Source organism: Pelophylax lessonae (assembly GCF_965119305.1).
Source record: "Pelophylax lessonae genome assembly, chromosome: 1".
Classification (NCBI taxonomy): Eukaryota; Metazoa; Chordata; class Amphibia; order Anura; family Ranidae; genus Pelophylax; species Pelophylax lessonae.
The window spans coordinates 1,387,092-1,410,875 of NC_138768.1; the positions used below are offsets into that span (position 1 = coordinate 1,387,092).

Sequence of the window (23,784 nt, forward strand, 5' to 3'; positions counted from 1 at the left end):
AGACTGCAGGGGAGAAGAGGAGAAAATTACTTCTTACCCCATCATCATCTACTCCTACCCCCCCATCGTCCACCCCCACCCAACCCCCCCCCCATCTACTCCAACCCCCACCATCCAACACCCCCCCCCCCCATCCTCCACTTCACTATACAACTCTTACAGACTGCAGGGGAGAAGAGGAGAAAATTACTTCCTACCCCATCATCATCTACTCCTACCCCCCCCATCGTCCACCCCCACCCAACCCCCCCCCCCCATCTACTCCAACCCCCACCATCCAACACCCCCCCCCCCCATCCTCCACTTCACTATACAACTCTTACAGACTGCAGGGGAGAAGAGGAGAAAATTACTTCTTACCCCATCATCATCTACTCCTACCCCCCCCATCGTCCACCCCCACCCAACCCCCCCCCCCCCATCTACTCCAACCCCCACTATCCAACACCCCCCCCCCCATCCTCCACTTCACTATACAACTCTTACAGACTGCAGGGGAGAAGAGGAGAAAATTACTTCTTACCCCATCATCATCTACTCCTACCCCCCCCATCGTCCACCCCCACCCAACCCCCCCCCCCATCTACTCCAACCCCCACCATCCAACACCCCCCCCCCCCCATCCTCCACTTCACTATACAACTCTTACAGACTGCAGGGGAGAAGAGGAGAAAATTACTTCCTACCCCATCATCATCTACTCCTACCCCCCCCATCGTCCACCCCCACCCAACCCCCCCCCCCCCATCTACTCCAACCCCCACCATCCAACACCCCCCCCCCATCCTCCACTTCACTATACAACTCTTACAGACTGCAGGGGAGAAGAGGAGAAAATTACTTCTTACCCCATCATCATCTACTCCTACCCCCCCATCGTCCACCCCCACCCAACCCCCCCCCCCATCTACTCCAACCCCCACCATCCAACACCACCCCCCCCCCCCATCCTCCACTTCACTATACAACTCTTACAAACTGCAGGGGAGAAGAGGAGAAAATTACTTCCTACCCCATCATCATCTACTCCTACCCCCCCCCATCGTCCACCCCCACCCAACCCCCCCCCCCCATCTACTCCAACCCCCACCATCCAACACCCCCCCCCCCCCCCATCCTCCACTTCACTATACAACTCTTACAGACTGCAGGGGAGAAGAGGAGAAAATTACTTCCTACCCCATCATCATCTACTCCTACCCCCCCCATCGTCCACCCCCACCCAACCCCCCCCCCCCATCTACTCCAACCCCCACTATCCAACACCCCCCCCCCCCATCCTCCACTTCACTATACAACTCTTACAGACTGCAGGGGAGAAGAGGAGAAAATTACTTCTTACCCCATCATCATCTACTCCTACCCCCCCATCGTCCACCCCCACCCAACCCCCCCCCCCATCTACTCCAACCCCCACCATCCAACACCCCCCCCCCCCATCCTCCACTTCACTATACAACTCTTACAGACTGCAGGGGAGAAGAGGAGAAAATTACTTCTTACCCCATCATCATCTACTCCTACCCCCCCCATCGTCCACCCCCACCCAACCCCCCCCCCCCCATCTACTCCAACCCCCACCATCCAACACCCCCCCCCCCCATCCTCCACTTCACTATACAACTCTTACAGACTGCAGGGGAGAAGAGGAGAAAATTACTTCCTACCCCATCATCATCTACTCCTACCCCCCCCCATCGTCCACCCCCACCCAACCCCCCCCCCCCATCTACTCCAACCCCCACTATCCAACACCCCCCCCCCCCATCCTCCACTTCACTATACAACTCTTACAGACTGCAGGGGAGAAGAGGAGAAAATTACTTCCTGCCACCACCATCCAACCCCTCCCCCATCTACTCCAACCCCCACCATCCAACACCCTCCCCCCCATCTACTCCAACCCCCACCATCCAACACCCTCCCCCCCATCTACTCCAACCCCCCACCATCCAACCCCTCCCCCATCTACTCCAACCCCCACCATCCAACCCCCACCATCCAACCCCTCCCCCATCTACTCCGACCCCCCACCATCCAACACCCTCCCCCCCCCATCTACTCCAACCCCCACCATCCAACACCCTCCCCCCCATCTACTCCAACCCCCACCATCCAACCCCTCCCCCATCTACTCCAACCCCCACCATCCAACCCCTCCCCCATCTACTCCAACCCCCACCATCCAACCCCCACCATCCAACCCCTCCCCCATCTACTCCGACCCCCCACCATCCAACACCCTCCCCCCCCCATCTACTCCAACCCCCACCATCCAACACCCTCCCCCCCATCTACTCCAACCCCCACCATCCAACCCCTCCCCCATCTACTCCAACCCCCACCATCCAACCCCTCCCCCATCTACTCCAACCCCCACCATCCAACCCCCACCATCCAACCCCTCCCCCATCTACTCCGACCCCCCACCATCCAACACCCTCCCCCCCCCATCTACTCCAACCCCCACCATCCAACACCCTCCCCCCCATCTACTCCAACCCCCCACCATCCAACACCCTCCCCCCCATCTACTCCAACCCCCCACCATCCAACACCCTCCCCCCCATCTACTCCAACCCCCACCATCCAACCCCTCCCCCATCTACTCCAACCCCCACCATCCAACAACCCCACCCAACCCCCCACCCATCCTCCACTATACAACTCTTACAGACTGCAGGGGAGAAGAGGAGCACAGCGTGAGGAGCAACACACTTCCTACCACCCCCCCATCATCCACCCCCACACAACCCCCCCCCCATCTACTCCCACCTTCAACCTCCTCCTCCTCCACTTCACTATTACAGACTGCAGGGGAGAAGAGGAGCAGCTTACTTCCTATCCCCTCCCCCGGAGGTAGGTTCATCCCCTCCCCCGGAGGTAGGTACTCACAGGTGTGGAGGCACTCGGTGATGGTTGTGGCGTCTATGAAATATCCGGCACAGAGATAACAAACAATCTGTTCATTCAACTCCTTTATCTTCACCTTCACCACTTCCTGTAACCACAGAGGAGGCGGAGTCACAGGGGGGCGGGGAGTAGGTGGGTGGGCAGTAGGACAGGTGAGTAGTATACAGTAATATAGGTGGATGGGTAGATAGTTAGGTAGGTAGTTAGTTACCTTGTCCCTCCCCCCCCCCCCCGGGGTTCATCATATATAGGAAGGTGGGGGGATAGGTAGTTCAGCGGGTAGTAAGGTACCTCATTTCGGGGGTGGGGGGCGCATGTTTTATATAGGAGGGTAGTTGGGTGGGTAGTAAGGTACCTCATTTTGGGGGTGGGGGGTGCATGTTTTATATAGGAGGGTAGATGGGTGGGTAGTAAGGTACCTCATTTTGGGGGTGGGGGGGCGCATGTTTTAAATAGGAGGGTAGTTGGGTGGGTAGTAAGGTACCTCATTCCCCATGGAATCTATGATGTATATAGGAGGGTAGTTGGGTGGGTAGTATGGTACCTCATTCCCCATGGAATCTATGATGTATATAGGAGGGTAGTTGGGTGGGTAGTATGGTACCTCATTCCCCATGGAATCTATGGTGTATATAGGAGGGTAGTTGGGTGGGTAGTATGGTACCTCATTCCCCATGGAATCTATGATGTATATAGGAGGGTAGTTGGGTGGGTAGTATGGTACCTCATTCCCCATGGAATCTATGGTGTATATAGGAGGGTAGTTGGGTGGGTAGTATGGTACCTCATTCCCCATGGAATCTATGATGTATATAGGAGGGTAGTTGGGTGGGTAGTATGGTACCTCATTCCCCATGGAATCTATGATTTATATAGGAGGGTAGTTGGGTGGGTAGTATGGTACCTCATTCCCCATGGAATCTATGATGTATATAGGAGGGTAGTTGGGTGGGTAGTATGGTACCTTATTCCCCATGGAATCTATGATGTATATAGGAGGGTAGTTGGGTGGGTAGTATGGTACCTCATACCCCATGAAATCTATGATGTATATAGGAGGGTAGTTGGGTGGGTAGTATGGTACCTCATTCCCCATGGAATCTATGATGTATATAGGAGGGTAGTTGGGTGGGTAGTATGGTACCTCATTCCCCATGGAATCTATGATGTATATAGGAGGGTAGTTGGGTGGGTAGTATGGTACCTCATTCCCCATGGAATCTATGGTGTATATAGGAGGGTAGTTGGGTGGGTAGTATGGTACCTCATTCCCCATGGAATCTATGATGTATATAGGAGGGTAGTTGGGTGGGTAGTATGGTACCTTATTCCCCATGGAATCTAAGATGTATATAGGAGGGTAGTTGGGTGGGTAGTATGGTACCTTATTCCCCATGGAATCTATGATGTATATAGGAGGGTAGTTGGGTGGGTAGTATGGTACCTCATACCCCATGAAATCTATGATGTATATAGGAGGGTAGTTGGGTGGGTAGTATGGTACCTCATTCCCCATGGAATCTATGATGTATATAGGAGGGTAGTTGGGTGGGTAGTATGGTACCTTATTCCCCATGGAATCTAAGATGTATATAGGAGGGTAGTTGGGTGGGTAGTATGGTACCTCATTCCCCATGGAATCTAAGATGTATATAGGAGGGTAGTTGGGTGGGTAGTATGGTACCTCATTCCCCATGGAATCTATGATGTATATAGGAGGGTAGTTGGGTGGGTAGTATGGTACCTCATTCCCCATGGAATCTATGATGTATATAGGAGGGTAGTTGGGTGGGTAGTATGGTACCTCATTCCCCATGGAATCTATGGTGTATATAGGAGGGTAGTTGGGTGGGTAGTATGGTACCTCATTCCCCATGGAATCTATGATGTATATAGGAGGGTAGTTGGGTGGGTAGTATGGTACCTTATTCCCCATGGAATCTATGATGTATATAGGAGGGTAGTTGGGTGGGTAGTATGGTACCTCATTCCCCATGGAATCTATGATGTATATAGGAGGGTAGTTGGGTGGGTAGTATGGTACCTCATTCCCCATGGAATCTATGATGTATATAGGAGGGTATTTGGGTGGGTAGTATGGTACCTCATTCCCCATTGAATCTATGATGTATACAGGAGGGTAGTTGGGTGGGTAGTATGGTACCTCATTCCCCATGGAATCTATGATGTATATAGGAGGGTAGTTGGGTGGGTAGTATGGTACCTCATTCCCCATGGAATCTATGATGTATATAGGAGGGTAGTTGGGTGGGTAGTATGGTACCTCATTCCCCATGGAATCTATGATGTATATAGGAGGGTAGTTGGGTGGGTAGTATGGTACCTCATTCCCCATGGAATCTATGATGTATATAGGAGGGTAGTTGGGTGGGTAGTATGGTACCTTATTCCCCATGGAATCTATGATGTATATAGGAGGGTAGTTGGGTGGGTAGTATGGTACCTCATTCCCCATGGAATCTATGATGTATATAGGAGGGTAGTTGGGTGGGTAGTATGGTACCTCATTCCCCATGGAATCTATGATGTATATAGGAGGGTAGTTGGGTGGGTAGTATGGTACCTCATTCCCCATGGAATCTATGATGTATATAGGAGGGTAGTTGGGTGGGTAGTATGGTACCTCATTCCCCATGGAATCTATGATGTATATAGGAGGGTAGTTGGGTGGGTAGTATGGTACCTCATTCCCCATGGAATCTATGATGTATATAGGAGGGTAGTTGGGTGGGTAGTATGGTACCTCATTCCCCATGGAATCTATGATGTATATAGGAGGGTAGTTGGGTGGGTAGTATGGTACCTCATTCCCCATGGAATCTAAGATGTATATAGGAGGGTAGTTGGGTGGGTAGTATGGTACCTTATTCCCCATGGAATCTAAGATGTATATAGGAGGGTAGTTGGGTGGGTAGTATGGTACCTTATTCCCCATGGAATCTATGATGTATATAGGAGGGTAGTTGGGTGGGTAGTATGGTACCTCATTCCCCATGGAATCTATGATGTATATAGGAGGGTAGTTGGGTGGGTAGTATGGTACCTTATTCCCCATGGAATCTATGATGTATATAGGAGGGTAGTTGGGTGGGTAGTATGGTACCTTATTCCCCATGGAATCTATGATGTATATAGGAGGGTAGTTGGGTGGGTAGTATGGTACCTCATTCCCCATGGAATCTATGATGTATATAGGAGGGTAGTTGGGTGGGTAGTATGGTACCTCATTCCCCATGGAATCTATGATGTATATAGGAGGGTAGTTGGGTGGGTAGTATGGTACCTCATTCCCCATGGAATCTATGATGTATATAGGAGGGTAGTTGGGTGGGTAGTATGGTACCTCATTCCCCATGGAATCTATGATGTATATAGGAGGGTAGTTGGGTGGGTAGTATGGTACCTTATTCCCCATGGAATCTATGATGTATATAGGAGGGTAGTTGGGTGGGTAGTATGGTACCTCATTCCCCATGGAATCTATGATGTATATAGGAGGGTAGTTGGGTGGGTAGTATGGTACCTCATTCCCCATGGAATCTATGATGTATATAGGAGGGTAGTTGGGTGGGTAGTATGGTACCTCATTCCCCATGGAATCTATGATGTATATAGGAGGGTAGTTGGGTGGGTAGTATGGTACCTTATTCCCCATGGAATCTATGATGTATATAGGAGGGTAGTTGGGTGGGTAGTATGGTACCTCATTCCCCATGGAATCTATGATGTATATAGGAGGGTAGTTGGGTGGGTAGTATGGTACCTTATTCCCCATGGAATCTATGATGTATATAGGAGGGTAGTTGGGTGGGTAGTATGGTACCTCATTCCCCATGGAATCTATGATGTATATAGGAGGGTAGTTGGGTGGGTAGTATGGTACCTCATTCCCCATGGAATCTATGATGTATATAGGAGGGTAGTTGGGTGGGTAGTATGGTACCTTATTCCCCATGGAATCTATGATGTATATAGGAGGGTAGTTGGGTGGGTAGTATGGTACCTCATTCCCCATGGAATCTATGATGTATATAGGAGGGTAGTTGGGTGGGTAGTATGGTACCTCATTCCCCATGGAATCTATGGTGTATATAGGAGGGTAGTTGGGTGGGTAGTATGGTACCTTATTCCCCATGGAATCTATGATGTATATAGGAGGGTAGTTGGGTGGGTAGTATGGTACCTCATTCCCCATGGAATCTATGATGTATATAGGAGGGTAGTTGGGTGGGTAGTATGGTACCTTATTCCCCATGGAATCTATGATGTATATAGGAGGGTAGTTGGGTGAGTAGTATGGTACCTCATTCCCCATGGAATCTATGATGTATATAGGAGGGTAGTTGGGTGGGTAGTATGGTACCTTATTCCCCATGGAATCTATGATGTATATAGGAGGGTAGTTGGGTGGGTAGTATGGTACCTTATTCCCCATGGAATCTATGATGTATATAGGAGGGTAGTTGGGTGGGTAGTATGGTACCTCATTCCCCATGGAATCTATGATGTATATAGGAGGGTAGTTGGGTGGGTAGTATGGTACCTCATTCCCCATGGAATCTATGATGTATATAGGAGGGTAGATGGGTGGGTAGTATGGTACCTTATTCCCCATGGAATCTATGATGTATATAGGAGGGTAGATGGGTGGGTAGTATGGTACCTTATTCCCCATGGAATCTATGATGTATATAGGAGGGTAGTTGGGTGGGTAGTATGTTAAGTATCTCATACTTCAGGGGTCTATGTTGGGGGAGGGTAGTTCAGTGGGTAGGGGGGTACATGCCTCATTCCTTAGTGGGTCCATCTTGTATATAGGGGTAAAGGAAGGTAGTTGGGTGGGTAGTAAGGCAAATGTCTTGTTCCTCAGAGGATCCATTGTGTATCTAGATAGTTCAGTGGGTAGTACGTACCTTGTTCCTCAGGGGGTCCATCTTGTATATATAGGGGTGTAGGAGGGTAGTAAGGTACGTACCTCATTCCTCAGGGGACGCATGGAGCTTATAGAAAGGTAGCAGGGTAGTTGGGTGGGTAGTAGGGTATGTACCTTGTTCCTCAGAGGATCCATTGTGTATCTAGATAGGTCATAGGGAAGTTCAGTGGGTAGTACATAGCTTGTTCCTCTCGTAGTATGTATGAGGTGGGAGTAGTTCAATGGGTAGTACAAAAGTACCTCGCCTACCTGGGGTCCATCTTCTATATATGGAGGATAGCTCGATGGGTAGTAAGGTACATACCTTGTTTTCCAAGGGAGGGTCCACCTTGTATTTAGGGTGGTAAAAGGAGTAGTTGGATGGGCAGTAAGGTATATACCTCAATCCTCTGAGAGCCATCTTCCATATAAGGAGAGAGTAGGGTAGTTCAGTGGTTAGTATGTACTTTGTTCACCAGGATGTCTATCTTATATATGGGGGAGGATAGTTCAGTGGGTAGTAAGGTACATACTTCATTCCTCCAAGAATCCATCTTGTATTTAGGGGAAGAAGGGTAGTTGGCTGGGTAGTAAGGTACATACCTCATTCCTCAGGAGATCCCTTGTGTAAATAGGGGGGAGGAAGGTAGTTGGGTGGGTAGTATCCTGCTCCCCCGGGAATCCATGGTGTATACAGAGGGGTAAGAGGGAAATTCAGTGGGTAGTAACTACCTTTTTCCTCAGGGGATCCCTTGTGTATATGATGAGGTGGGTAGTTGGGTGGGTAGTAAGATACAAACCTCATTCCATGGGGGATTCATGGTGCATATAGGAGGGTAGAAGTGTAGCTCAGTGGGTAGTAAGTACCTTGTTCCTCTGGGGATCCATGGTGTACAGGGGTGGGAAGTCCAGTAGGTAGTAAGTAGCTCGTTCCTCAGGGGGTCCATTGTGTATATAGGAGGATGGGTGGGTAGTAAAGTGTTCACCTCCTGCCTTGGGGAATGCATAATGTATCTAAAGGGGGGGGGGGGGTGTAGTTCAGTGGATAGTAAGGTACATACCTCGTTCCTTAGGGGATGTATGGTATATAAAGGGTAGTTTAGTTGGAAGTAAGGTACATACCTCGTTCCTCGGGGGTCGATGGTGTATATAGGGGTAGAAGGGTAGTTCAGTGGGTAGTAAGTACTTCATTCCAGGGTAGTAAGGTATATAGGTAGGTAGGAGGGTAGTAACGTATAAAGATAGGTAGGTAGGTGGGTAGTACGGTATATGTAAGGTATTAAGGGAGATAGGAGGATAGTTGGGTGGGCAGTAAGGTATATAGTGGGGCAGGATGGTATATAGGGGATAGGTGGGTAGTAAGGTATAAAGGGAGGTAGGAGGGTAGGTGAGTGAGCATAGGTGGGTAGTAATGTACACAGGGATGAACGAGGGTAAGTAGGAGGTAGGAAGGTGGTTGGGTGGGTAGAAAGGTAAATCGTGGGTAGGAAGGAAGATAGGACAATATATAGGGGGAAGAAAGGTGGGCAGGGAGGAATATAGGGAGGTAGGAGGGTAGTTGAGTGGGTAGTACGGTATATAGGTGGGGAAGTTGAGTGGGTAGTACGGTATACAGGGGGTAGGAGGGTAGTTGAGTGGGTAGTACGGTATATAGGAGGTAGGAGGGAAGTTGAGTGGGTAGTACGGAATACAGGAGGGTAGTTGAGTGGGTAGTACGGTATATAGGAGGTAGGAGGGTAGTTGAGTGGGTAGTACGGTATATGGGAGGATAGTTTGGTTAGTAGTACAGTATATAGGGGTAGGTAGGAAGCACAGTATGTAGGAGGTGGGTAGGTAGTACGGTATATAGGGGGAGGTAGGTGGGTAGTATGGTATATAGGGGGAGGTAGGTGGGTAGTACGGTATATAGGGGGTGGTAGGTGGGTAGGACGGTATATAGGGGGAGGTAGGTGGGTAGGACGGTATATAGGAGGTAGGTGGGTAGGACGGTATATAGGGGAGGTAGGTGGGTAGTATGGTATATAGGGGGAGGTAGGTGGGTAGTACGGTATATAGGGAGTAGTTGGGTGGGCAGTACGGTATGTAGGGGGGGAAGATGGTTAGTACGGAATATAGGGGGTAGGTGGGTGGGTAGTACAGTATATAGGGGATAGGTAGGTGGGTAGTACAGTATATAGGGGATAGATAGGTGGGTAGTACAGTATATAGGGGTAGGTAGGTGGGTAGTATGGTATATAGGGGTAGGTAGGTGGGTAGTACGGTATATAGGGGAGGTAGGTGGGTAGTACGGTATATAGGGGGGAGGTAGGTGGGTAGTACGGTATATAGGGGATATGTAGGTGGGTAGTACAGTATATAGGGGATAGATAGGTGGGTAGTACGGTATATAGGGGTAGGTAGGTGGGTAGTACGGATATAGAGGGAGGTAGGTGGGTAGTATGGTATATAGGAGGTAGGTAGGTGGGTAGTACGGTATATAGGGGGTAGTTGGGTGGATAATATGGTAAGTACCTCTTTCCTCAGGGTGTGTATATAGTGGGTAGGTGTGTAAGAAGGTATACAGGTGGTAGTTGGGTGGGCAGGACGGTATAGAGTATAGGTAGGTGGGCAGGGCGGTATATAGGTGGTAGGTAGGTGGATAGTACGGTATATAGGGGGAGGTAGGTGGGTAGTACGGTATATAGGGGGGAGATAGGTGGGTAGTACAGTATATAGGGGGGAGATAGGTGGGTAGGACGGTATATAGAGGGTAGGTAGGTGGGTAGTACGGTATATAGAGGGTAGGTAGGTGGGTAGTACGGTATATAGGGAGTAGGTAGGTGGGTAGTACGGTATATAGGGGGAGGTAGGTGGGTAGGACGGTATATAGGGGGAGGTAGGTGGGTAGTACGGTATATAGGGGGGAGATAGGTGGGTCGTACGGAATATAGGGGAGGTAGGTGGGTAGTACGGTATATAGAGGGAGGTAGGTGGGTAGTACAGTATATAGGGGGAGGTAGGTGGGTAGGACGGTATATAGAGGGTAGGTAGGTGGGTAGTACGGTATATAGAGGGTAGGTAGGTGGGTAGTACGGTATATAGGGAGTAGGTAGGTGGGTAGTACGGTATATAGGGGGAGGTAGGTGGGTAGGACGGTATATAGGGGGAGGTAGGTGGGTAGTACGGTATATAGGGGGGAGATAGGTGGGTCGTACGGAATATAGGGGAGGTAGGTGGGTAGTACGGTATATAGAGGGAGGTAGGTGGGTAGTACAGTATATAGGGGGAGGTAGGTGGGTAGGACGGTATATAGAGGGTAGGTAGGTGGGTAGTACGGTATATAGAGGGTAGGTAGGTGGGTAGTACGGTATATAGGGGGAGGTAGGTGGGTAGGACGGTATATAGGGGGAGGTAGGTGGGTAGTACGGTATATAGGGGGAAGGTAGGTGGGTAGTACGGTATATAGGGGGAGGTAGGTGGGTTGGTAGTACGGTATATAGGGGGAGGTAGGTGGGTAGGACGGTATATAGAGGGTAGGTAGGTGGGTAGTACGGTATATAGAGGGTAGGTAGGTGGGTAGTACGGTATATAGGGAGTAGGTAGATGGGTAGTACGGTATATAGGGGGAGGTAGGTGGGTAGGACGGTATATAGGGGGAGGTAGGTGGGTAGTACGGTATATAGGGGGAAGGTAGGTGGGTAGTACGGTATATAGGGGGAGGTAGGTGGGTTGGTAGTACGGTATATAGGGGGAGGTAGGTGGGTAGTACGGTATATAGAGGGTAGGTAGGTGGGTAGTATGGTATATAGGGGGAAGGTAGGTGGGTAGTACGGTATATAGGGGGAGGTAGGTGGGTAGTACGGTATATAGGGGGAGGTAGGTGGGTAGTACGGTATATAGGGGGTGGTAGGTGGGTAGTACGGTATATAGGGGGTGGTAGGTGGGTAGTACGGTATATAGGGGGTGGTAGGTGGGTAGTACGGTATATAGGGGGGAGGTAGGTGGGTAGTACGGTATATAGGGGGGGTAGGTGGGTAGTACGGTATATAGGGGGGGTAGGTGGGTAGTACGGTATATAGGGGGTGGTAGGTGGGTAGTACGGTATATAGGGGGTGGTAGGTGGGTAGTACGGTATATAGGGGGAGGTAGGTGGGTAGTACGGTATATAGGGGGAGGTAGGTGGGTAGTACGGTATATAGGGGGAGGTAGGTGGGTAGTACGGTATATAGGGGGAGGTAGGTGGGTCGTACGGTATATAGGGGGAGGTAGGTGGGTAGTACGGTATATAGGGGGAGGTAGGTGGGTAGTACGGTATATAGGGGGTAGGTAGGTGGGTAGTACGGTATATAGGGGTAGGTAGGTGGGTAGTACGGTATATAAGGGGGAGGTAGGTGGGTAGTACGGTATATAGAGGGAGGTAGGTGGGTAGTACGGTATATAGAGGGAGGTAGGTGGGTAGGACGGTATATAGGGGGAGGTAGGTGGGTAGGACGGTATATAGGGGGTAGGTAGGTGGGTAGTATGGTATTTAGGGGGTGGGTGGGTCGTACGGTATATAGGGGGTAGGTAGGTGGGTAGTACGGTATATAGGGTAGGTAGGTGGGTAGTACGGTATATAGGGGGAGGTAGGTGGGTAGGACGGTATATAGGGGGAGGTAGGTGGGTAGTATGGTATTTAGGGGGTGGGTCGTACGGTATATAGGGGGAGGTAGGTGGGTAGTACGGTATATAGGGGGAGGTAGGTGGGTAGTACAGTATATAGGGGGTAGGTAGGTGGGTAGTATGGTATTTAGGGGGTGGTAGGTGGGTAGTACGGTATATAGGGTAGGTAGGTGGGTAGTACGGTATATAGGGGGAGGTAGGTGGGTTGGCAGTACGGTATATAGGGGGAGGTAGGTGGGTAGTACGGTATATAGGGGGTAGTACGGTATATAGGGGGGAGGTAGGTGGGTAGTACGGTATATAGGGGGTAGGTAGGTGGGTAGTAGAGTATATAGGGGTAGGTAGGTGGGTAGGACGGTATATAGGGTGAGGTAGGTGGGTAGTACGGTATATAGGGGGTAGGTAGGTGGGTAGTACGGTATATATGGGGAGGTAGGTGGGTAGTACGGTATATAGGGGGAGGTAGGTGGGTAGTACGGTATATAGGGGGAGGTAGGTGGGTAGGACGGTATATAGGGGGAGGTAGGTGGGTAGGACGGTATATAGGGGGAGGTAGGTGGGTAGTACGGTATATAGGGGGAGGTAGGTGGGTAGTACGGTATATAGGGGGAGGTAGGTGGGTAGTACGGTATATAGGGGGAGGTAGGTGGGTAGTATGGTATTTAGGGGGTGGTAGGTGGGTAGGACGGTATATAGGGGGAGGTAGGTGGGTAGTACAGTATATAGGGGGAGGTAGGTGGGTAGTACGGTATATAGGGGGAGGTAGGTGGGTAGTACAGTATATAGGGGGAGGTAGGTGGGTAGTACAGTATATAGGGGGAGGTAGGTGGGTAGTACGGTATATAGGGGGAGGTAGGTGGGTAGTACGGTATATAGGGGGAGGTAGGTGGGTAGTACGGTATATAGGGGGAGGTAGGTGGGTAGTACGGTATATAGGGGGAGGTAGGTGGGTAGTACGGTATATAGGGGGTAGGTAGGTGGGTAGTATGGTATTTAGGGGGTGGGTGGGTCGTACGGTATATAGGGGGAGGTAGGTGGGTAGTACGGTATATAGGGGGAGGTAGGTGGGTAGTACGGTATATAGGGGGTAGGTAGGTGGGTAGTACGGTATATAGGGTAGGTAGGTGGGTAGTACGGTATATAGGGGGAGGTAGGTGGGTAGGACGGTATATAGGGGGAGGTAGGTGGGTAGTACGGTATATAGGGGGAGGTAGGTGGGTAGTATGGTATTTAGGGGGTGGGTGGGTCGTACGGTATATAGGGGGAGGTAGGTGGGTAGTACGGTATATAGAGGGTAGGTAGGTGGGTAGTATGGTATTTAGGGGGTGGTAGGTGGGTAGTACGGTATATAGGGTAGGTAGGTGGGTAGTACGGTATATAGGGGGAGGTAGGTGGGTTGGCAGTACGGTATATAGGGGGAGGTAGGTGGGTAGTACGGTATATAGGGGGTAGTACGGTATATAGGGGGGGAGGTAGGTGGGTAGTACGGTATATAGGGGGTAGGTAGGTGGGTAGTAGAGTATATAGGGGTAGGTAGGTGGGTAGGACGGTATATAGGGTGAGGTAGGTGGGTAGTACGGTATATAGGGGGTAGGTAGGTGGGTAGTACGGTATATAGAGGGAGGTAGGTGGGTAGGACGGTATATAGGGTAGGTAGGTGGGTAGTACGGTATATAGGGGGAGGTAGGTGGGTAGTATGGTATTTAGGGGGTGGTAGGTGGGTAGTACGGTATATAGGGTAGGTAGGTGGGTAGTACGGTATATAGGGTAGGTAGGTGGGTAGTACGGTATATAGGGGGAGGTAGGTGGGTAGTACAGTATATAGGGGGAGGTAGGTGGGTAGTACAGTATATAGGGGTAGGTAGGTAGTACGGTATATAGGGGGAGGTAGGTGGGTAGTACGGTATATAGGGGGAGGTAGGTGGGTAGTACGGTATATAAGGGGAGGTAGGTGGGTAGTACGGTATATAAGGGGAGGTAGGTAGGTGGGTAGTACGGTATATAGGGGGAGGTAGGTGGGTAGTACGGTATATAAGGGGAGGTAGGTGGGTAGTACGGTATATAGAGGGAGGTAGGTGGGTAGTACGGTATATAGGGGGTGGTAGGTGGGTAGGACGGTATATAGGGGGTGGTAGGTGGGTAGTACGGTATATAGGAGGAGGTAGGTGGGTAGTACGGTATATAGGGGGGAGGTAGGTGGGTAGTACGGTATATAGGGGGAGGTAGGTGGGTAGTACGGTATATAGGGGGTAGGTAGGTGGGTAGTACGGTATATAGGGAGTAGGTAGGTGGGTAGTACGGTATATAGGGGGAGGTAGGTGGGTAGTACGGTATATAGGGGGAGGTAGGTGGGTAGTACGGTATATAGGGGGAGGTAGGTGGGTAGTACGGTATATAGGGGGTAGGTAGGTGGGTAGTAGAGTATATAGGGGTAGGTAGGTGGGTAGGACGGTATATAGGGTGAGGTAGGTGGGTAGGACGGTATATAGGGGGAGGTAGGTGGGTAGTACGGTATATAGGGGGAGGTAGGTGGGTAGTACAGTATATAGGGGGTGGGTAGTACGGTATATAGAGGGAGGTAGGTTGGTAGTACGGTATATAGGGGGAGGTAGGTGGGTAGTACGGTATATAGGGGGAGGAAGGTGGGTAGTACGGTATATAGGGGGAGGTAGGTGGGTAGTACGGTATATAGGGGGAGGTAGGTGGGTAGTACGGTATATAGGGGGAGGTAGGTGGGTAGTACGGTATATAGGGGGAGGTAGGTTGGTAGTACGGTATATATAGGGGGAGGTAGGTGGGTAGTACGGTATATAGGGGGAGGTAGGTGGGCAGTACGGTATATAGGGGGAGGTAGGTTGGTAGTACGGTATATAGGGGGAGGTAGGTTGGTAGTACGGTATATAGGGGGAGGTAGGTGGGTAGTACGGTATATAGGGGGAGGTAGGTGGGTAGGACGGTATATAGGGGTAGGTAGGTGGGTAGTATGGTATATAGGGGGTGGTAGGTGGGTAGGACGGTATATAGGAGGTAGGTGGGTAGGACGGTATATAGAGGGAGGTAGGTGGGTAGTATGGTATATAGGGGGTGGTAGGTGGGTAGGACGGTATATAGGAGGTAGGTGGGTAGGACGGTATATAGGGGGAGGTAGGTGGGTAGTACGGTATATAGGGGGAGGTAGGTGGGTAGGACGGTATATAGGAGGTAGGTGGGTAGGACGGTATATAGGGGGAGGTAGGTGGGTAGGACGGTATATAGGGGGAGGTAGGTGGGTAGGACGGTATATAGGGGGAGGTAGGTGGGTAGTATGGTATATAGGGGGTGGTAGGTGGGTAGTACGGTATATAGGGGGTGGTAGGTGGGTAGTATGGTATATAGGGGGTGGTAGGTGGGTAGTACGGTATATAGGGGGTGGTAGGTGGGTAGTACGGTATATAGGGGGTGGTAGGTGGGTAGTATGGTATATAGGGGGTGGTAGGTGGGTAGTACGGTATATAGGGGGTGGTAGGTGGGTAGGACGGTATATAGAGGGAGGTAGGTGGGTAGTACAGTATATAGGGGGTGGTAGGTGGGTAGTACGGTATATAGGGGGTGGTAGGTGGGTAGTACGGTATATAGGGGGTGGTAGGTGGGTAGTACAGTATATAGGGGGTGGTAGGTGGGTAGTATGGTATATAGGGGGAGGTAGGTGGGTAGTATGGTATATAGGGGGTGGTAGGTGGGTAGTACGGTATATAGGGGGTGGTAGGTGGGTAGTATGGTATATAGGGGGTGGTAGGTGGGTAGTACGGTATATAGGGGGTGGTAGGTGGGTAGTACGGTATATAGGGGGAGGTAGGTGGGTAGGACGGTATATAGAGGGAGGTAGGTGGGTAGTACAGTATATAGGGGGTGGTAGGTGGGTAGTACGGTATATAGGGGGGAGGTAGGTGGGTAGTACGGTATATAGGGGGGAGGTAGGTGGGTAGTACGGTATATAGGGGGTGGTAGGTGGGTAGTACGGTATATAGGTGGGAGGTAGGTGGGTAGTACGGTATATAGGGGGTGGTAGGTGGGTAGGACGGTATATAGGGGAGGTAGGTGGGTAGTACGGTATATAGGGGGAGGTAGGTGGGTAGGACGGTATATAGGGGGAGGTAGGTGGGTAGGACAGTATATAGGGGTAGGTAGGTGGGTAGGACGGTATATAGGAGGTAGGTGGGTAGGACGGTATATAGGGGGAGGTAGGTGGGTAGTACAGTATATAGGGGGTGGGTAGGACGGTATATAGAGGGAGGTAGGTGGGTAGTACAGTATATAGGGGGTGGTAGGTGGGTAGTACGGTATATAGGGGGGAGGTAGGTGGGTAGTACGGTATATAGGGGGGAGGTAGGTGGGTAGTACGGTATATAGGGGGGAGGTAGGTGGGTAGTACGGTATATAGGTGGGAGGTAGGTGGGTAGTACGGTATATAGGGGGTGGTAGGTGGGTAGGACGGTATATAGGGGAGGTAGGTGGGTAGTACGGTATATAGGGGGAGGTAGGTGGGTAGGACGGTATATAGGGGGAGGTAGGTGGGTAGGACAGTATATAGGGGTAGGTAGGTGGGTAGGACGGTATATAGGAGGTAGGTGGGTAGGACGGTATATAGGGGGAGGTAGGTGGGTAGTACAGTATATAGGGGGTGGGTAGTACGGTATATAGGGGGGAGGTAGGTGGGTAGTACGGTATATAGGGGGTGGTAGGTGGGTAGTACGGTATATAGGGGGGAGGTAGGTGGGTAGTACGGTATATAGGGGGGAGGTAGGTGGGTAGTACGGTATATAGGGGGGAGGTAGGTGGGTAGTACGGTATATAGGTGGGAGGTAGGTGGGTAGTACGGTATATAGGGGGAGGTAGGTGGGTAGTACGGTATATAGGGGAGGTAGGTGGGTAGTACGGTATATAGGGGGAGGTAGGTGGGTAGGACGGTATATAGGGGGAGGTAGGTGGGTAGGACAGTATATAGGGGTAGGTAGGTGGGTAGGACGGTATATAGGAGGTAGGTGGGTAGGACGGTATATAGGGGGAGGTAGGTGGGTAGGACGGTATATAGGGGGTGGTAGGTGGGTAGGACGGTATATAGGGGGAGGTAGGTGGGTAGGACGGTATATAGGGGGAGGTAGGTGGGTAGGACGGTATATAGGGGGAGGTAGGTGGGTAGGACGGTATATAGGGGAGGTAGGTGGGTAGGACGGTATATAGGGGGAGGTAGGTGGGTAGGACGGTATATAGGGGGAGGTAGGTGGGTAGGACGGTATATAGGGGAGGTAGGTGGGTAGGACGGTATATAGGGGGTGGTAGGTGGGTAGGACGGTATATAGGGGTAGGTAGGTGGGTAGTACGGTATATAGAGGGAGGTAGGTGGGTAGGACGGTATATAGGGGGAGGTAGGTGGGTAGGACGGTATATAGGGGGAGGTAGGTGGGTAGGACGGTATATAGGGGGTGGTAGGTGGGTAGTACGGTATATAGGGGAGGTAGGTGGGTAGTACGGTATATAGGGGGTGGTAGGTGGGTAGGACGGTATATAGGGGGAGGTAGGTGGGTAGGACGGTATATAGGGGGAGGTAGGTGGGTAGGACGGTATATAGGGGGAGGTAGGTGGGTAGTACGGTATATAGGGGGTGGTAGGTGGGTAGTACGGTATATAGGGGGAGGTAGGTGGGTAGTACGGTATATAGGGGTAGGTAGGTGGTCAGGCCGGTAAGTACCTCGTTCCTCAGGGGGTCCATCTTATACACGGACTGTAATTGGTTCCGGAGCCTCATAGCGATCATCGTGTCTCCGGGCGCCGCCATCTTCCTCTTTCGGGAGATGACGTCAGGAGGTAGGCGGATGTAAGTTTCTATGGTGATGACGCACGGAACGTTCCGATAAGTGTCACATAGGAAGGAAAGCTCAGACTCCGCCCATTCTGACGTCTCACTCCTCCTGAGCCCCGGGCGGCCATGTTGGATGAGGGCGGGTGAGGTGTGTAGGATTTATTACCTCCTCCTTCATCCTATTTCCTCTCCTGTATTCTCTCATCTGGTCACATGACCTCCTGTACGGTTCCTATGGTGTCACCCCTTTTGTAGGAAGTAGTTAAACCTCTGTAATGCTCCGCCCTCCCGGTATATATGATGGAGATGTAAGGCCTACATAGGAGGAACACCAAACCCCACTGGGCGTTCCGAGGGAGGAGCTCTGATTGGTGGCTCCGCCCTCCTAATACAACATACATGGGATTGGTCGCTCTTCAGAGGAACTCCGCACTTCATTACTGCAGCCAATTACACGGCTCCTCTGTCAGCTGGAGGACCGCCTTCACCGCTTTATTACCCCCCCCCCCCTTCCTGCCTCCCTTCTTCCTGATTCCCCTCCTCTCCTCCTTCCCTCTCACCCCCTCCTTCCTTCCCCCTTCCTCTGCTCCCCCCTTCCTGACTCGCTCCACCCCCTTCTCCCCCCTCCCCCTCTTTCCTGCCCCCTTCTCCCCCACTCACTCCTCCCTCCCCCCCTTCCTTCTCCTTCACCCCCCCCTTCTCCCTCCTCCCCCGGTCCTCCCCCCCTTCCTGCCCCCTCCCCCCTTCCCCCCCACTCCCTCCTTCCTGACCCCCCCTTCATTCTCCCTTCTTTCTGCTCCCCCCTCCTGGCTTCCTGCCCCCTCCTTCCTGCCCTCCTTCACCCCCTTCCTTTTCGCTCCTTCCTAACCCCCCCCTCCTTCCTGACTCCCTCCTGCCCCCTTCCTTCTCCCTCCTTCCCCCCCTTCCCCCGTCCTTCTCCGTCCTTTCCAACCCCCCCTTCTCCCTTCTCCCCCTTCCTGCCCCCTCCCCCTTTTCCCTCCTTCCTGACCCACCTTCTTCCTCCTTCATCCCCCTTCCTTCTCCGTCCTTTCCAAGCCCACTCCTTCCTGACCCCCCCCCCTTCTCCCTCCTTTCCACCCCCTCTCCTTCCTGACTCCCTCCAACCCCCTTCTCCCTCCTGCCCCCTTCCTTCTCCCTCCTGCCCCCCATTCCCCCTTCCTTCTCCCTCCTGCCCCCCATTCCCCCTTCCTTCTCCCTCCTGCCCCCCATTCCCCCTTCCTTCTCCCTCCTCCCCCCCCCCTTTCTGCTCACTCCTGCCTGCCCCCTCCCCCCTTCTCCCCCCCACTCCCTCCTTCCTGACCCCCCCTTCATTCTCCCTTCTTTCTGCTCCCCCCCCCCTCCTGGCTTCCTGCCCTCTCCTTCCTCCCCCCCCCCCTCTCCCCGCCTTCCTGACTCCCTCCACCCCCTTCCTGCCCCCCTTCCCCCCCTTCTCCCTCCTTCACCCCATTCCTTTTTCCCTCCTTCCTGACTCCCTCCTTTCCCCCCCCCCCCGTCCTTCTCCCTTCCCCCCTTTTCTGCTCACTCTTTCCTGCCCCCTCCCCCTTCTCCCCCCCCACTAACTCCTTCCTTCACCCCCTTCCTTCTCTGTCCTTTCCAACCCCCCCTTCTCCCTCCTCCCCCCCCTTCCTGCCCACTCCTTCCTGACCTCCTTCCCCCCCCCCTTCACCCCCTTCCTGCTCTCTCCTTCCTGACCCCCCTTCTCCCTCCTTCACCCCCTTCCTTCTCCGTCCTTTCCAACCCCCCCTTCTCCCTCCTCCCCCCTTCCTGCCCACTCCTTCCTGACCCCCTCCTCCCCCCCCCTTCCTTCTCCCTCCTTCCCCCCCCCCTTCCTTCTCCCTCCTTCACCCCCCCTTCCTTCTCCCTCCTTCACCCCCCCTTCCTTCTCCCTCCTCCCCCCCCCTTCCTTCTCCCTCCTTCCCCCCCCTTCCTTCTCCCTCCTTCCCCCCCCTTCCTTCTCCCTCCTTCCCCCCCCTTCCTTCTCCCTCCTTCCCCCCCTTCCTTCTCCCTCCTCCCCCCCCCTTTCTGCTCACTCCTTCCTGCCCCCTCCCCCCTTCCCCCCCACCCCATCCTTCCTGTCCCCCTTTCTGCTCCCTCCCTTCCTGGCTTCCTGCACCCTCCCCCCTTCTCCCCCACTCACTCCTCCCTGACTCCCCCTTCTCCCTCCTTCACCCCTTCCTTCTCTCTCCTTTCCAACCCCCCTCCTTCATTCCTCCCCCCCTTCCCCCTTCCTTCTCCCTCCTTCACCCCCTTCTTTCTCCCTCCTTTCCCCCTTCTTTCTCCCTCCTTTCCGACCCCCCCCCCCTCCTTCCTGACTCCCTCCTGCCCCCTTCATTCCTCCCCTTTTCCCTTCCTTCTTCCTCCCTGCCCCCCCTTCCTTCCCCCTCCCTTCCCCCCTTCCTTCTCCGTCCTTTCCAACCCCCCCCCCTCCTCCCCCATTCCTGCCCACTCCTTCCTGACCTCCCCCCCCTTCCTTCTCCCTCCTTCCCCCCCTTCCTTCTCCCTCCTTCCCCCCCTTCCTTCTCCCTCCTTCCCCCCCTTCCTTCTCCCTCCTTCCCCCCCTTCCTTCTCCCTCCTTCCCCCCCCCCTTCCTTCTCCCTCCTTCCCCCCCTCTTCCTTCTCCCTCCTTCGCCCCCCCTTCCTTCTCCCTCCTTCCTGACCTCCTCCTCCTCCCTCCTTTCCTGCCCACTCCTTTCTGACCTCCTTCCCCCCCTTCTCCCTCCTTCCTTCTCTCTCCTTTCCGACCCCCCCCCTCCTTCCTGACTCCCTCCACCCCCTTCTCCCTTCTGCCCCCTTCATTCCCCCCCTTCCTTCTCCCTCCTGCCCCCCCATTCCCCCTTCCTTCTCCCTCCTCCCCCCCCCTTTCTGCTCACTCCTGCCTGCCCCCTCCCCCTTCTCCCCCCCACTCCCTCCTTCCTGACCCCCCCTTCATTCTCCCTTCTTTCTGCTCCCCCCCCCTCCTGGCCTCCTGCCCTCTCCTTCCTCTCCCCGCCTTCCTGACTCCCTTCACCCCCTTCCTGCCCCCTCCTTCCTGACCCCCCCTCCTTCCTGACTCCCTCCTGCCCCCTTCCTTCTCCCTCCTTCCCCCCCTTCCCCCTTCCTTCTCCCTCCTCCCCCCCGTCCTTCTCCCTCCTTCCCCCCCACTCACTCCTTCCTGACCCCACCTTCTCCCTCCTTCACCCCCTTCCTTCTCCGTCCTTTCCAACCCCCCCCCCTTCTCCCTCCTCCCCCCCTTTCTGCCCACTCCTTCCTGACCTCCTCCCCCCCCCTTCTCCCCCCCTTCCTGCTCTCTCCTTCCTGACCCCTCCCTTCTCCCTCCTTCACCCCCTTCCTTCTCCGTCCTTTCCAACCCCCCCTTCTCCCTTCTCCCCCTTCCTGCCCCCTCCCCCCTTTTCCCTCCTTCCTGACCTACCTTCTTCCTCCTTCATCCCCCTTCCTTCTCCGTCCTTTCCAAGCCCCCCCCCTTCCTGCCCACTCCTTCCTGACCCCCCCCTTCTCCCTCCTTTCCGCCCTCCCTCCTTCCTGACTCCCTCCACCCCCCTTCTCCCTCCTGCCCCCTTCCTTCTCCCTCCTTCCCCCCCCTTTCTGCTCACTCCTGCCTGCCCCCTCCCCCCTTCTCCCCCCACTCCCTCCTTCCTGACCCCCCCTTCATTCTCCCTTCTTTCTGCTCCCCCCCCCCTCCTGGCTTCCTGCCCTCTCCTTCCTCCCCCCCCCTCTCCCCGCCTTCCTGACTCCCTCCACCCCCTTCCTGCCCCCCTTCCCCCCCTTCTCCCTCCTTCACCCCGTTCCTTTTTCCCTCCTTCCTGACTCCCTCCTTTCCCCCCCCCCCGTCCTTCTCCCTTCCCCCCTTTTCTGCTCACTCTTTCCTGCCCCCTCCCCCTTCTCCCCCCCCACTAACTCCTTCCTTCACCCCCTTCCTTCTCTGTCCTTTCCAACCCCCCCTTCTCCCTCCTCCCCCCCCTTCCTGCCCACTCCTTCCTGACCTCCTTCCCCCCCCCCTTCACCCCCTTCCTGCTCTCTCCTTCCTGACCCCCCTTCTCCCTCCTTCACCCCCTTCCTTCTCCGTCCTTTCCAACCCCCCCTTCTCCCTCCTCCCCCCTTCCTGCCCACTCCTTCCTGACCCCCTCCTCCCCCCCCCTTCCTTCTCCCTCCTCCCCCCCCCTTCCTTCTCCCTCCTTCCCCCCCCTTCCTTCTCCCTCCTTCCCCCCCCCCCTTCCTTCTCCCTCCTTCCCCCCCCCCCTTCCTTCTCCCTCCTTCCCCCCCCCCCTTCCTTCTCCCTCCTTCACCCCCCCTTCCTTCTCCCTCCTTCCCCCCCCTTCCTTCTCCCTCCTTCCCCCCCCTTCCTTCTCCCTCCTTCCCCCCCCTTCCTTCTCCCTCATTCCCCCCCTTTCTGCTCACTCCTTCCTGCCCCCTCCCCCCTTCCCCCCCACCCCATCCTTCCTGTCCCCCTTTCTGCTCCCTCCCTTCCTGGCTTCCTGCACCCTCCCCCCTTCTCCCCCACTCACTCCTCCCTGACTCCCCCTTCTCCCTCCTTCACCCCTTCCTTCTCTCTCCTTTCCAACCCCCCTCCTTCATTCCTCCCCCCCTTCCCCCTTCCTTCTCCCTCCTTCACCCCCTTCTTTCTCCCTCCTTTCCCCCTTCTTTCTCCCTCCTTTCCGACCCCCCCCCCCTCCTTCCTGACTCCCTCCTGCCCCCTTCATTCCTCCCCTTTTCCCTTCCTTCTTCCTCCCTGCCCCCCCTTCCTTCCCCCTCCCTTCCCCCCTTCCTTCTCCGTCCTTTCCAACCCCCCCCCCTCCTCCCCCATTCCTGCCCACTCCTTCCTGACCTCCCCCCCCCTTCCTTCTCCCTCCTTCCCCCCCTTCCTTCTCCCTCCTTCCCCCCCTTCCTTCTCCCTCCTTCCCCCCCTTCCTTCTCCCTCCTTCCCCCCCTTCCTTCTCCCTCCTTCCCCCCCCCCTTCCTTCTCCCTCCTTCCCCCCCTCTTCCTTCTCCCTCCTTCGCCCCCCCTTCCTTCTCCCTCCTTCCTGACCTCCTCCTCCTCCCTCCTTTCCTGCCCACTCCTTTCTGACCTCCTTCCCCCCCTTCTCCCTCCTTCCTTCTCTCTCCTTTCCGACCCCCCCCCTCCTTCCTGACTCCCTCCACCCCCTTCTCCCTTCTGCCCCCTTCATTCCCCCCCTTCCTTCTCCCTCCTGCCCCCCCATTCCCCCTTCCTTCTCCCTCCTCCCCCCCCCTTTCTGCTCACTCCTGCCTGCCCCCTCCCCCTTCTCCCCCCCACTCCCTCCTTCCTGACCCCCCCTTCATTCTCCCTTCTTTCTGCTCCCCCCCCCTCCTGGCCTCCTGCCCTCTCCTTCCTCTCCCCGCCTTCCTGACTCCCTTCACCCCCTTCCTGCCCCCTCCTTCCTGACCCCCCCTCCTTCCTGACTCCCTCCTGCCCCCTTCCTTC

General features: G+C 54.2%; 1 protein-coding gene across 2 annotated transcripts in view; it reads right to left on the reverse strand.

Moving 5' to 3' along the window:
• PCGF1 (polycomb group ring finger 1) overlaps positions 1 to 18,350 on the reverse strand; it is a 37,449-nt gene extending 19,099 nt beyond the window's left edge. For both annotated transcript variants that reach the window (XM_082262322.1, XM_082262321.1), the window contains exons 1-2: positions 18,216 to 18,350; positions 2,896 to 3,001 (exon numbers count right to left, since the gene is read on the reverse strand). In XM_082262322.1, coding sequence (XP_082118448.1) covers positions 2,896 to 3,001; positions 18,216 to 18,302 — 193 coding nt within the window. In that variant the 5' untranslated portion in view covers positions 18,303 to 18,350. The remainder of the gene's footprint in view (positions 1 to 2,895; positions 3,002 to 18,215) is intronic.
• Positions 18,351 to 23,784: the final 5,434 nt, after the last annotated feature.